Source organism: Astatotilapia calliptera, chromosome 3 (assembly GCF_900246225.1).
Source record: "Astatotilapia calliptera chromosome 3, fAstCal1.2, whole genome shotgun sequence".
Classification (NCBI taxonomy): Eukaryota; Metazoa; Chordata; class Actinopteri; order Cichliformes; family Cichlidae; genus Astatotilapia; species Astatotilapia calliptera.
The window spans coordinates 44121860-44136993 of NC_039304.1; the positions used below are offsets into that span (position 1 = coordinate 44121860).

The 15134-nt window shown below is 44.0% G+C and overlaps 2 protein-coding genes across 2 annotated transcripts; one reads left to right on the top strand and one right to left on the bottom strand.

Annotated features, from left to right (window-relative positions):
• Nucleotides 1-734: 734 nt before the first annotated feature.
• On the top strand, nt 735-2159 carry LOC113010692 (nuclear factor 7, brain-like). The gene has a single exon (XM_026149885.1). The coding sequence runs from the start codon at nt 750-752 to the stop codon at nt 2139-2141; it is 1392 nt and encodes a 463-aa protein (XP_026005670.1). The 5' UTR covers nt 735-749; the 3' UTR covers nt 2142-2159.
• Nucleotides 2160-6215: 4056 nt separating this feature from the next.
• On the bottom strand, nt 6216-12064 carry LOC113010713 (uncharacterized). Its single transcript, XM_026149918.1, has 4 exons — nt 11529-12064; nt 7176-7247; nt 6704-6835; nt 6216-6606 (listed from the first exon to the last, which is right to left on the bottom strand). Exons 1-4 carry the CDS (start codon nt 12027-12029, stop codon nt 6586-6588), a joined length of 726 nt encoding a protein of 241 aa, XP_026005703.1. The 5' UTR covers nt 12030-12064; the 3' UTR covers nt 6216-6585.
• Nucleotides 12065-15134: the final 3070 nt, after the last annotated feature.

A 15134-nucleotide genomic window follows, 5' to 3' on the forward strand; every position in this document is an offset into this window, starting at 1 on the left:
CTCACACTAAAACATTTTGCTGCACTCTTTACACTTATTTCTTTTCTTTCTGCTTTCTGAGATAAAAGCTCTTTATCAGTAACTTTTACAACTTCTGGCAGGTTAATGTGTGAACTTTGGAGTGAAACACACCCTTAGTTACAGGAAATAACACCACTGTCTGTAACTAAGTGAATCCACCTTAACACCACCTGTGTGTGTGTGACTGCATTACACTCCCACTGCTGGGAACCTGAACAACAACCAGAACAAAGTCTAAAATAGAAGCTGACAAACAGCTGCACCACCGAGTGACACTTTATTTTATAAACTTCACAACAGGTTTCATGTTGTGACCTGTGGAGGTGAAAAGACACAAAACCTGTTTTACAGCTTTTGAGCTGCAGGCAGGATTGAAACACACCTTAGTTAAAAGTCAAACAGCAACATTTGTCTCCTCCCCTCACGTCACTCAAATGTGACAAACCAGGAAACAGGAAGTTCTTCGTCCTCAGTAAAGAGAGACGCACAGACGATCAGACTGAGCTCAGACCAAACTAGCAGCTTCCTCTGAGTGAGTCCAGCTACAGGAGAGAAAAGTGGAAAACTCCAACACTGCTGCTTCAAGCTGCTGACGCTCCACACACTGAATGTGAGTTTGAGCAAAAACATGACTCAAAGCAAGTTTCAGTGAAGGTGGTAGAGGAGGGAGGGGAGCCAGGACTGACTGTACTTCCTGTCTGCTGTTTTCAGCTTCACTCACAGACTCAATGGCTTCCAGATCAGAGGAGGATCTCTGCTGTCCGGTCTGTCAGGAGGTCTTCAGAGATCCTGTTCTTCTGTCATGTAGCCACAGCTTCTGTAAAGACTGTCTGAATAGATGGTGGAGAGAGAGACCAACACACGAGTGTCCAGTTTGTAACAGAAGATCTTCAAAGGATGATCCACCTTTAAATCTGGCTTTAAGAAACCTGTGTGAGTCGTTCTTACAGGAGAGAGATCAGAGAGCTTCAGAGGCTCTCTGCAGTCTGCACTCTGAGAAACTCAAACTCTTCTGTCTGGACCATCAGCAGCCAGCGTGTCTCGTCTGCTGTGCCTCAGAAAAACACACCAATCACAGATTCAGACCCATCGATGAAGCTGCACAACAACACAAGAAGGAACTTCAGGAAACTCTGGAGCCCTTAAAGAAGAAGTTAAAGGTTTGTGAGGAAGTTCAAGTGAAGTTTGATCAAACAGCAGAACACATTAAGGTCCAGGCCCGACACACAGAGAGGCAGATTAAGGAGCAGTTTAAGAAGCTTCACCAGTTTCTAGCAGAGGAAGAGGAGGCCAGGCTGGCTGCACTGAGGGAGGAAGAGGAGCAGAAGAGTGGGATGATGAAGGAGAAGATGGAGGCTCTGAGCAGAGAGATAGCAGCTCTTTCAGACACAGTCAGAGCCACAGAGGAGGAGCTGAGAGCTGAAGACGTCTCATTCCTGCACAACTACAAGGCTGCAGTGGAAAGAGTCCAGCGCTGCCCCCTGCTGGATGATCCACAGCTGCCCTCAGGAGCTCTGATAGACCAGGCCAAACACCTGGGCAACCTGACCTTCAACATCTGGAACAACATGAAGGACATGGTCTCCTACACTCCTCTCATTCTGGACCCAAACACTGCTCATCCAAACCTCATCCTGTCTGAAGATCTGACCAGTGTGAGAGGAGGAGGAGAGAAGCAGCAGCTTCCTGATAATCCAGAGAGGATTGATTTTTACTACTCTGTCCTGGGCTCTGAGGGCTTTAACTCAGGGACTCACAGCTGGGATGTTGATGTAGGAGACAGTACATGGTGGGGACTGGGTGTGTTAGCAGAGTCTGTGCAGAGGAAGGGAGTCATACTGTCTGGATTATGGAGAATAGAGTTTTATAAAGGTGAATACTCAGCACGCTCACCATCAGCTCCTCTCACTGCTCTCTCAGTACAGAAGAAGTTCCAGAGGATCAGAGTGAATCTGGACTGGAACAGAGGAAAGCTGTCGTTCTCTGATCCTGATACTAACACACACATACACACCTTCACACACACTTTCACTCACAGGATGTTTCCATTTATTGACACTGCTGTTAAAGCAAAGGTGTGTCCGTTGAAGGTGTCAGTGTCAGTGCAGCAGATGAGTTGAGGATGATGATGTTTCTAATGTTGTTTCCTGTCAGTGAGTTGAAGCTGTTAAACTGCAGCTGTCCTCCTGCTGCCTCGTTGTTCCAAAGCTCTTTGTTTCTCTTTTAGTTTCACTCTTTCTTTCTGTTTCTGCTGTCCACCTTTTCACATGGAAAATCATTTCACTGTTTCTCACTGAATGACTCCCCAAACTAGATTTGAAATTCTATCAAGTTTCTAATCATTACAAGTGATTCATGTTTCTATTTGATGTGTAAATGGAGATGATTTAGTTTGCTGGGATATGGACTGACATGTGTTGAATGGGAGGAGCAGTTTGTTGTTGTCTTCTTGTCTGTTTATGACAACAATAAATATGTTGTTGACACAATGATTCATGTTTAACTCCATATATGAAATGTTTCTGCTCTTTGAATTCTGTTTGATTAAAGACTTTCTTCATGACACAAATGAGATTTCAGTGTATTAATAGAACTAAATAAGCTCAGAGTTGAAAGGCTGGAGTATTATGTACGTGCTTCACTGTCAGGATCTTCAGGGGGATTCAAAGGGAAACATCAAACTGCTGTAATGAGATAAACTAGTTGGGCTGAACACACTTATCTGTAGTTTGTCTCCATCCAGGATCATCAGAATAAAATGAACATGTGTGAAGAGCCACAAAATGCTGCTGCCCTCTCAGCATGATGAGCTCCAGCCTTTGTTAGCAGGACAACAGGAAACATGAGACAACTTTCAGAGACAGTAACCAACTGTGGCCACAAGATGGCAGCAGCTGATCTGAGATCCTTTATTGGACAGAAGGACTCTGCTCTGTGACGTCATCAGAGAGACGGCCTTCACTCTGATAGATCTGACGTCATGTCTGCACTGCGATGATGAAAGCTGATAAACACATTGTTATTGATCCATGAAATCACCTCTGTCCTCTCAAGTGTAGCTGTTTACAGAGCTGAAGAAGTCCTTCATCATCAAAACAGACAAACATGTATTTCCTGTATTAAGTGACGTCATCCTCACTCTGACCTCTTACATACATTCTGTTCAGTTTTCCTGCTGTAAGAAATAAACTGTGTGAAAATAGAAATGCAGGGAAACATCCATTAATCACAGCTGAGCCGTTTGTTTCTGACTCACATTCAATGAGGCTTCAGGTGTAAATACCTCAGAAGTGTTTGTGAGTTCAGTAGAACCAGACCCAGTCGACCATCATGGCCTCCACAGCACTACACAATGCAACAGAAAGGCCTTCATCATCTGCTGAACCACCTCTGAACCACGACGCTCTCCCTGCATCTAAAAGCTGTTAGTCAGGATGAGATGCTGCTGTGATCGCTCACAATTTACCTGTGAGACCTTTGTAAATATTGTCTTTGTTTCTGGAGGAAACACCTTTAGTCTGTTTGTATTTGGAGTGCAGATCTGGGCGTCCATCACTTTAACCTGCACACGTTTAGTTATTGAGTGTAGTTGATGTTTGGCAGCATTTTATAAGTGACAGTTCATGAACGGTGAAGGAACAGAGGACGCCTGACCATCCTACCTGTGTCAGTAAGAAGACTTTCATCACAACTTCACAACTTAACACAACTGAAACCTGAATTCAGTGTTGCATAGTTTACTAACAGTGTGTGCTGACACTGAAGTTAGCAGTTTGTTTCCTAAGAGCTGCTGGGACAAACCACAGTGAGCGGCTACAGAGTTTAGTTAAGGTGGTTCTAACATGTGACCTGTTGAATTATTTACAGGGATTTATTTTTCATTTAAAGCATCATTTGTGAAGTTTTTATGAAGTTTACTTCTTTTATGTTCTTTGTGTAACGTTTAGATTTTCTTCTCTGGTGTTTTAACTCTTCAGGTTTCCTGTAACAGAGATGTAAACCACCGTTTTCTGATGCTGCTGCTCTGGGACATAAACACGGCCACTTTATTAGGCACACCTTGCTGGCTGCAGGTTATAACCCCTGCTGGAAACATCCCCACAGATTTGGATCCTTATTGCCATGACAGCACCACACAGCTGCTCCAGATGCTGCAGGATGCTGGTCAGGGCTCTAACAGTGAAACTTTACTGAAAGTAAGAAACCTGAGAGGAAATAAACTTTGACTTTAGTAAGCTGAGCTCTGAAGCTGTGATGGAGCTCAGTCGGTGTGAAGGCGGCTGCTGTGTAACAAGTGTTTGTCTGAGGTGCTGCGACTGATCGTGGTCATGTTTATTTAAAGAAGTCGGTGATGAAGCAGGCTGTGCAGTCCGAGCTCTTCATCAGTTAACAGTCCTCCAGAGCTGCTGCAGGGAGCTGACTGTCCTCCAGGTGGCGCTAAGTGAACAAAGTCCAAAGAAATAAACTTGGACTGTTTTTTGAAGCCTAAATAAAATGTGAATAAATTTTATAGATACATTTGAAACCAGCTACTCTGTGACTTTACACACTCACACAGTAACAGAGCTGATTCCTGATTGGAGCAGCACAGAGTTAGTCTTCTTTTCTGGCTGTGGATTGGTTCGTCAGGATTTCCCCCTTTACAGGTTTAAAAACAATCTCTGTTTCTACATTTTTTGACCTCCTTCTCCTGTCTAAAGGTGAAGCAGCACCAGCCTCCTCTGATCCTCATGTTGTAGCTCTGTGTGTCCAGCAGGGGGCAGAACACCTCCAAACTGTGCCAGCAGCTCTCACTGTGAGCTCAGACGTTTGTGGACACTCAGTTTGTTTGAACATAGTAAATAATCAGAGCTTCTCACACTGTTTATGGGGACACCACCTGCCCGAGGGTGTACTGTGTCAGAGAGGTGGTGTATGGTGCTGGGTGTAGTCTCTCTGCTGGTTCACAGTTTTTACTGAGGAGCTGTGTTCATGTCAGGAAGGTTTCGTCTGATCACTGTGGTGCAGTTTGGTTTACTCTGTTTCTGAGTGTTTGTAGGATCAGTCTCTGCAGGTCACCTGATACCTGGCAGTGAAGTGTTTATGAATCAGCTCCGTCAGATTTAATCCAACAGAATAACATGTAAAACACTCCAGGGCTTTTACTCTGAAACTTTCTCCAGAGCTGTCTGGAGTTTTCTTACATTAAAATATTCTGGGATTACCAGACTGTCCACATCATGTGTTCTACAAAACTTTCATCCACAAATATACCCTGACATTAAACCCAAATAGATGTGAGAGCGAGTCATTAGTATCAGTACTGTGTGTGTGTGTGTGTGTGTGTGTGTGTGTGTGTGTGTGTGTGTGTGTGTGTGTGTGTGTGTGTGTGTGTGTGTGTGTGTGTGTGTGAGAGAGAGAGAGAGATATTCAGGTAACTTACTGGGTTGCTGCACATGCTCACACCTTTTCAGCACAACAGGTGCAGTTTGGTGTTTTACTGCCTCCTGCTGGAACAATGATGGCAGCTCTCAAGACTTTATTGGTTATTGTCATTTCGTGTTACACAGCCTGAAACGAAATACTGTTCCTCAGCAGCCTCTACAGTGCAATAACCAATATATTTTAAAAAGAATAAATACAGTTTAAAGGGAATAAGTTTAAAAAAGAGCAGCAAAAAAGGCATAAATAGCTTAAAATCTAAGTTCTAAAAAAAACCTCCAGTTTTTATTAATATTTTATTATTTATCAAATTATTATAAACTAAAAATATTTTTTACGTGATAAACGACTTCAGTGCTTCGTCCATGACCTCCTGAAGGTAAAGGGCCCAAAGAGCCAATCAGCAGCTCTGAAACAGGAAACATGACTCATGGAGAAGTTCACAACAGTTTCAGCTGCCAATTGTACTCATCGCCATGGAGACTGTCTCCTGTTGTAGCTACACACAGTTAAGATATGGAACATGTGTGTAACCAACTTTCATAGGTTTTAATATCCTGATGTTGACAATTGATGCAAATACAATAAAATAATAACTACACATGTTATGTGTTAGTCTTTAATACAGCTCTCCAACACACACACAACAAATAAATAATCAGTCACTTTGATTTTTTTAAAATCAAATTTACCATTATTTTACTAACAGATTTGCAAATCGTTACATAAAAATATTATTAACTGCTTTTAGAAGTAGAAATGATTTATGAGGTTTTAGATATTTAAGATAACTAGATTGCCACCTATTGAATTAATGCACATTTTAAAACATCAGAAGCTGGTGGATAATAGAAGACAACTTAAGGAAGCGTTTCCCTTTTTACATGGTGAAAAGAAGATGACCACTGAAGGTGGAATGGTGAAAATGATTGTCATATATTTTAAAACTAACCCAGAGACATAAAAACACCTGATCTCCAGTCTCTAGACGCAGTGAGGCTCCATTAGAAGCTGTTCCGAAATGTGAGGCCTGACGCTCCCACGCTGAAAAAATGCATTCTCCATTCTTAAACAACACAACAGCTACACCATAAACAGGATCTCCAGGTCCACATACTTACCACTCAAAGTGGTAGGCTCCTCTCACTGGTGCAGTGAAAATACCTGTGGGACATTTGTTAAGTGGAAAATCAGATGTTCGAACATCGTGAACATCAGTCTGACATCAACATAGCTGAGAAGTGACATTCAGTCTTATTACCTGTGTGTGGGTTGTAGGCATTTCCAATGTTTGTGACAAGATGTTTAAAGACAAGCGTAGTGTGTGTGTTAAATGGGCCAGTAATTCCACCACCTTCAGCCAGTAAAGAAGCTGAAAAAGCCACCTGTTTGACTAAGAAAGAGAGAAATGTCATAAATTTAACATTTTTGCTGCGGTGTCCCCCCCTCCCCAAAAGACGAAATGAAAAAAGTTTTAGTGAAAGCATTTGATAGATTTCATTCTTACAGAAGCCAAAACCAACTAAGAACAGCTGCAGTGTGGTAGCTGTCCACAGACAATTTGGAGGAGGAGTGCTGAGATAAATACATTTAAAGAAAAGGTTGTAGATATGTTTTGCCACACAGTGTGTAGCAGTCTTCTTGGTAACTGGATTGCAGCCTTAATACACAAAAAAATACACAGATATTTTAAGATGAAAATAATCAGAGCCATGCTGACTTCATCACATTACCTCGTAGCTGTTGATTAAGATTTTCAATTGCAGTCCTCTGCTTATCCACTTCCTCCAACTTTGCTGCATTGTCTGAAAACAAAAGTTTAAAAAATAACATTCTCTAAAAATGTATAAATACCCTGTGTGTGTGTAAGGAGTTTTAATTATTGTTCTAACTACAGAGTGCTACTGAGGATATCGTCGGGTGGTGGAAGAAATAATTCGAGGACCTCCTTAATCCCACTGACATGTGGGATTGAGGGAGATGAGTCTGTGGACAAGGAGGATGGCTCGTCTATCACCGGGGGCGGGGTCACTGAGGCAGTTACACAGCTCCTTGGTGGCAAGGCCCCTGGGGTGCATGAGGTTCGTCCTGAGTTCCTGAAGGGTCTGAATGTTGTTGAGCTGTCTTGGTTGACATGCGTCTAAAATGTTGACCTTCAACAGGTCCTGGCATCCAGCTCCCACTGGAGCAGTATGCAGCCATGGTCCTCAGTGGAAAAGGGTAGAGCGCCCACTCCGTGTCAGGGACATGTTCCTGCACAAAGTGGAGGAGTTTAACTATCTCAGGATCTTGTTTAAGAGTGAGGAGAGTGGGAGATCAACAGACAGATTGGTGCTGTGGCTGCAGTGATGTGGACACTGTAGCGGTCCATCATGGTGAAGAGACAGCTGAGTGAAAAAGTAAAGCTCTTTCCTATCCAACACGTTGCAACACGTTCTCACTCCCAAAGCGTAACATTTTACGCTAGGTGACAAATCGTCAACATCTTACGTTTTCGGCTACCCACAACGTTCCTAAATGACGACCTCGGAAAAAAGAGGAAATATGAGAACCGTCTGGACTCCATCTACACGTTTTCACTCTTTTTCTTCAAATCGCTTAGAAACACGTTATTTAACATCATTATAGTCCTGGGTGAGGTCAGGAATAAGGTTATGGTCAGGGCTAGGGATAAGGTTAGGTTTAGGGCTGCAACACATGGCTGGAACGTCTATTATGGCGGGACGTCATTCCACTGGAATTCAGCCATAACCCGGCACGGACCATGAGAAAGCACGTCTGGCGATTTAGCTGAAAACATCGGAAGATCCGTTTTGTCGGCCATACAAAGGTTCGGCAGTAGTGCACTCTTAGCAGCTGCAGTCTCCAATTCACAATCACTGCAGCACATGTCCAGCAAAATCGCTGGACATGCTCGTAGGCAAGAAGTGAAGCAGCACATGGTGGGGAGAAGTGAGGAGAACAGACACAATTTTGCACCGGAGGTTTTCGGGAAGCTTTTATTTTGGTATTTCCGTTGATCCGTGAAATAAATTTGCATATTAGCCTAAACATTTAGCATTTAACATTTAGATTTAAATATAATATTTAGATTTAACATTTAACATTTAGATTTAAATATAATATTTAGATTTAACATTTAACATTTAGATTTAAATGTAATATTTAAATCTAAATTTAATATTCTAGATTTAATATTTAACATTTAGATTTAACATTTAGATTTAAATATAATATTTAGATTTAATATGTAACATTTGATGAAAAGTTACAAATATTGTACTAAATGTTGTAAAAAATTACTCGAAAAAACATGTTTTTGTAAGGTTTTGAGCTAAATGTGAAAAAATGTTGCCGTTAATTTCAGCATGTTTCACTTTACAAACGGCGCCCCATAAGGGGCTGGGAATTATGTTTTCAAACAAACCGTTAATTCCATTAAAAGTTATAGACTACTTTTGATTCTCACTGTATTACGGGACGTGTGCTTTTGTTTCTAAATACGGGACGATTCCGTTTTTTAAGGGACTGTTGGCAACCCTAATCGGACCGATACCGATACGTAATATTTGATCGGTCCATCTCTAGTTTTAATTTTTTCAGAAATCTCTTAGTCAAAACGTGCTATATCATGTTTTGGTGGAAACTAGTGAGCTAACTTCCTGCTAACGTCTAACTCCGTTGACTTTAATAAATTCTGTTTTCATGGATGCCTGGATGTTAAACTTAATTGTTACACCTGGTAAAGCAGCAACACTGATCATTTTATTAAAGATGAAAGAATTTAGACAGTTTTTAACTCTCAGTGATGCAGCAGTGTTCTTTTGACTTTGGGACCTGAAGAAGACAGAGTTTTGGACCCAGATTACTCCGCGAGGCTCCTGACTACGGCAGCCGTAATGCTCCGGCAATCCATCAAGCAGTGCAGCTTCGTAGCTTACCAAAGTTGCACTAAAACATTTTTTGACAATTTTCTGCGCACTGTGTACCACATAAAATCGGTTCGAGGTCAGTAAGCACCACCAGAATTCACACAAAAGGCGCACTGTTTTAAGAAAGTTGAGAAAATTAAAGGATTTTAAGTGCAGCCGTGGCTCAGGGTGTTGGGAAGCGCATCTGTAACCGGAAGGTCGCCGGTTCAATCCTCGGGCTCTCTGTCCTGGTTGTTGTGTCCCTGGTTCAAGACACTTTACCCTACTGCCTACTGGTGTTGGCCAGAGGGGCCGATGGCACGATATGGCAGCCTCGCTTCTGTCAGTCTGCCCCAGGGCATCTATGACTACATCTGTAGCTGCCTCCACCAGTGTTAGGTGACGGCTGTGTGCAGACAGGAATAGGACCCAAGGTGCAGACTCCGGAGACAGAACTTAAACCAAAACAGCTTTAATGCTGATCGCAAACATCACATAACTAGAAAAAACTCAAAATAAACTAACACTGGTGGATGGGCAAAACACACAGCAAAATAAACGGTAGATCGCGACACGGACACAGAGAAACACAGGGCTTAAATACACAGAGGGAGCAATCAGGGAATGAGTAACAGGAGGGAAACACAGCTGGGCCAAATCAGAACTGACGAGACCAAAGAAGCGTAAACTGAACACAAAACAAACCAAACAAGGAGCCAGAAACAAAAAAAGCGCAAACAATGGAGCCCGGAAAGCAACATAACAAAACACAGGAACAAAGTCCAAAACAACAGCACTAAGGCCCAGGCATAGTCCAAAAGCAAACAAACAAAAAAGCCCATGAAAGGCGCAGAGGCCCAGGCAACAGTCTCGAAAAAGTTCAGGGGGCCGGCCCGGAGGCTGACGGCACAACAGTCCAAACCCGGGCAGGTCAGGGAGGCGGCCCGGAGGCTGATGGTCCAAGAGCCCAGAAAACAGTTCAGGAGGCCGGGCAGGCAGGAGACACCGGCGGCGACGGAGTAGGTCAGGAGGCCGACCGGGCGGGAGGCACTGGTGGCGGCGTAGTTCAGGGGGCCGTCCATGACGGCGGCGTAGTTCAGAGGGCTGTCCATGACGGCAACAATGTCCAGTCATCGGCCGGACAGGACGTGCAGGACGTACAGGACGAGCAGGCCAGACAGGACGAGCAGGCCGGACAAGATGTGCAGGAACAGACAGCATGGAGACCTCAGGAGCAGACGAAGCTGAACACTCGGAGGCTGGACCAGGCGGAGCTGCAGACTTGGAGGCAGGACCAGACGGAGCTGCAGACTCGGAGGCAGGACCAGACGGAGCTGCAGACTCGGAGGCCGGACCAGGCGGTGGAGCCGGTGGTGGCTGAATGGCCTCGCCAGAACCATCAGCAGACACTGGGACGTGCTGGCTGGGTCCTCCCAGACCCCCAGCTGACGAGGCAAGAGGCTGAACGGGCCCCTCGGACCCTCCAGCAGGAACAGGCGGTGGAGTAAATGACTGAGGTGAGAACTGAGCAGGTGACTGAGCTGATAGGTGAGCTAAAGTCTGAGCTATGGAGAGAAGTTTAATATGTATCGACTGTTGTAAAGATGGTAGTAATGGTGGGTAAGGCGGTGGATTAGCAGTAAGCTGAGCTAGTTCCCCTGAGCCTCCAGAACCTGAAGAAAAATGCTGGACGGGCTCACCTGAGCCTCCAGCGAGGTCAGAAACAGGTGCAGGTACCTGCCGAACACCAGCCACTCCCACCCGAGGAGAAGGAACGGGTGCCGGAGCGAAATGGTTCCCGGTCATCCTCCCCCTGGGAGCCGGGACAGGCACCGTCAATGGCTGGGCAGGTGCTGTCCCCACCCGAGGAGCTGGTACAGGTGCAGCGACAGGCAGAGGCTCAGTCGGCCTGGACACCGGAGCAGGGACCAGCTGGACCTCAGCCTCCCTCACCTGAAGCACTGAAACAGGTGCAGGGGAATGCTGGGCCCGAGCTGCCCTGGGATCAGGAACACAATGGTGCGAAGGAGCAGGCTCAGCAAACACAGACTCCTCTAAAATGTTTTTTAGCTTCCTACCACCACCACGTCTAACAGTCTTAATGGTCTCAGTCTTAGTAGTGTTCATATGATTGTTTTTTTCCAGCTCAGAGGAACGAAAGCAATCATCACTCACCACCGGGAGTTGCTCCGCAGAAAAAGAGTGGTGACGGTGTGAGCGTCGCCTCCTCCAGGAAGTGGGGGGTGGCAAACTGGGCTGTAAATCCTCCAACGGACCGGGCTGCGATGAGGAATCAGAGAGTTTGTGAAGCTCAGAACGTGGCAGACCCAAAAACAGAGCGAAGGACTGCAGCGGAGTGAGTCTAACGTCCGGCGTCACATAATCTTTCTTCCTCCGCCGCTTAACCCTCTTGTCGGACTGGTAATCCAGTGGTGAAGGTGGAGGTGTAGTGACTGGAGAGAATGAGCACGTGCTCAACCTGATCGCCCGAGGCATAGGCGCTGGCTCGGCCGTAGCCATGGCAGTTTGGAGGCTGCGGGGCCCTCCCAAAGCCAAACGTGACCCATAGAAAGGTGACTGGATCTCCTGGGCATGCTTAGCCTCTTGCCTCACGCTCTCCTTGAGGAAGGCAGAAACTGCGGGTCGCTGATACCACACGGAGTCTGCTGGGTCCATGTTCTGGTCGCGATCTTCTGTTAGGTGACGGCTGTGTGCAGACAGGAATAGGACCCAAGGTGCAGACTCCGGAGACAGAACTTAAACCAAAACAGCTTTAATGCTGAACGTAGTGATGGCCCGCTTGAAGCTGGCGCTCCGGAGCGTGTGTCGAAAAAAACAACACACTGGTTCAGAAGCACTGTGTCGAGGCTTGCTTCGTTTGGCAAAAGTCACGTGACCAGTGACGTCCGAAGCTTCATTACGCACGTAACTGCTTCGGTACCTGATTCAAACGGATATAAGGAAGTGAATCATCCACGGGATTCGTGGAGTGTGTTGAGGGTGACAGAGAGCGAAGAGGTGATCATTCCACTGACAGATATGGAGCCAGCGAGGAAGAGAGGACGTTCTGGCGTGTGGAAATATTTTGAGTTGATTTTGTTCAATTCATTTTATCTGCCGAAGTGAAAAACCTGAAATGTCCAAAATCATGTTTTCATAATGTAAATATCATTACAGCATATGACTTTAGGAACACTTCCATGTGAATTAAAGCTGATGAAGACTACAAAAATGTATTTGGCACTATACGTACATTACATTGCTACACAGTTTAGAAAATCATTTTGTTTATTGTTTTTAGGTGATAGTCTGCAGGACCCAGGAATACCTGCATATCTACCAGCTTGCAGTGTAGTTCCTGCACTCCACAGCCTCTTCTGTTCCATGCAAGTGGATTTTCTTCAGGGCAGGAGAAACTATTTCTAAGAAAAGAAACAGACTCAGCCAGCGCACAGTAACACTAATCCTCTTTTTAAATGTAAATAACAAAAGGGCTACCTTACATAGATCATGTTTTTACTTTGCAAGTTCTTGATTAGGGGTGGGTTTTGATTATCGCCTTTCTGATTAAAATCCATGCTAAATTGAATAAAGTGATATTGATTCATTAAAATCCCGTGTCGATTTGTAAATTAACGTTATTATGCCTGAAACGCCAGCATCTCAGGTTAAACCTCACAACATGTCGTCAAACACCATGCAGCTAAAACAGTAACTGGGAGCAGGTTTACGGATTCTGCATACAAACGTAAACACAGAGCGCGGACCCGACGCGTCAGAGTCAGATTTTGATGTGTCGTCGGGTCCGCGCTGTGTTTGCCTCTTTTTTTTCGCTGGCTTCTGCAGCTGCAGGTTTCATAACTCTCTGTTTACATCTCTAATTAAGTCTCACATGTGTCAGCTTTCTTTTAATAGATACGAAATTATGGATATATACTGTTAAATGATCAGACTTGTAATATTTCTGACTGAGGCAAAACTTTCCAGATTCCAATCAAATTGAATCGGATCCTGTATCGAATCAAAATGATTCTACAAATCAGTGACGATGCAGCCGTACTCAGCTCCCTAAGCATTTTCCCTTTCCAGTTCACAATCAGTCCCACCCCTAGGTCAAAAATATGTATAGGACAATTGGCCTCATCTAATATTTTGTATGAACATGTCCAGCTGTGATTAAACGACAAGTAGATGGAGGCAGGACTCCACAGCAGGGGCATACTCCATAATGTGCTGTGCGTTATCATATGTATATTATATATATTGCTCACTTATTGTATTTACCAACATCAAGGAGTTATGAGCAAAGAAAGGCCACACCATAGTGCATGTTTAAATAGGGAAAGTTTATTGATCAAAATGTATTACGCAGATACGCATTACATTTTTTTCAGCCCCCCAATCGAGAAAACAAAACCAATTACATGTTCAAAGCAACGGAACGGTGGCCCAATATCAGAGAGAACTCCACTCTTGAGTGAGCAGTGATAATTGAGCAGTCCGTTTTATTTTGCAGATTCAAGCTGCTCTTCAAAATTTTCACCACCAGATGTCACCGGAGAGGACTGTGTTGAAAAGCTTCGAGTAATGAACCGTTTTTCAATACAAGCTTCAGTGCTTCGGAAAGCTTCATTTGGCCATCACTACTTGCCGCTGCTAAAACTAAACAGAGCTCCATGAAAGGCACAGCCAATCACATTTGCCATATTTGTCACATGACGTAGGACTCCAGTAGAGGACGTAATTTAACTCTTTCTGCACCGCTGGGTGAATGAGACGCTGACAGATCGGGTTTTTTTTCTTTTTATCGGGTTAGTTTTTCTTTACTCGAAGACATCAAATTATTGGTGGGGACATGTCCCTTCCGTCCATGCCAAATCTACGCCTTTGTTCAGCAGGAAATACTTCAACCAACAGATTTTCCTCATCATCATTTCCCCATAACCCTTTAATGACTCTTGAGTACTTTTGAGATTTAATTTACAACAAAATAACACAATAAAAAACAATAAAACTGTCAATCGTGCATTGAAATTACTTTCCTGCACCGGATTGTATTTTCACATGAACCTCTATGAGGTCAGATGTAGAAGGGTTTAGGGCTACAGTGCAAATGTAAGATTGTTTGTTTCTGGGCGGGATTAAAGACAGAGAACAGAATCAGCATTGAAAATAGCTGCAAAATGTCATATTGGTGGGTTTTGTGTGGGTGTTTTGTTTTATTTAACTTTGCTAATTAATAATCTAATTATTGGACTTGGACATGAGGTCAAGGACACTCTAAACCCAGGCACAATGTACATTTCAAATTCCTTTCATTTTAAATATGTTTATATTGTCTATCCTGTAAAATAGTCAGATGTCTTATTAATGTACAGAATTCACCTGCTTGCTGCTACTGCTGCACATTCACCCAATGTATATACTATATATATATATATAATGTTCTTCCTCCAACCCCCCCACACCCCCTCCCATTTTTGCACATGTCGAGGAGCGTGTCAGGTTACATTTCACTGTGTGTTATACTTGTATAACTATGCATGTGACAAATAAAGAACCTTGAACCTTGAAGTTCTTTCTCTACTGGTGACCTGCTTTATTGTAGAGCTGTTTGCAGTAAAAGGTGAGCGGCAGCTAGTTATTTTGTTAATCCCTTGGATAACAGAGACAAAAAGGATACAGCAAATGGATGATAGTGGAAGATGGATGCAGATTGTTTTTTCTCTGTGAGGACACATTTGAGAATCCCAGAGTTACTAAAACTGATTTAGAGCCACT

Coding starts and splice junctions, on each gene's coding strand:
- LOC113010692 (XM_026149885.1), top strand. CDS start 750: ATGGCTTCCAGATCAGAGGAGGATCTCTGCTGTCCGGTCTGTCAGGAG.
- LOC113010713 (XM_026149918.1), bottom strand. CDS start 12,029: ATGGACCCAGCAGACTCCGTGTGGTATCAGCGACCCGCAGTTTCTGCC. Junction 7,248..11,528: donor CTGCGGAGCAACTCCCGGTG/GTGAGTGATGAT, acceptor TTTTGTTTTCAG/ACAATGCAGCAAAGTTGGAG. Junction 6,607..6,703: donor TGCCTACAACCCACACACAG/GTAATAAGACTG, acceptor AATGTCCCACAG/GTATTTTCACTGCACCAGTG.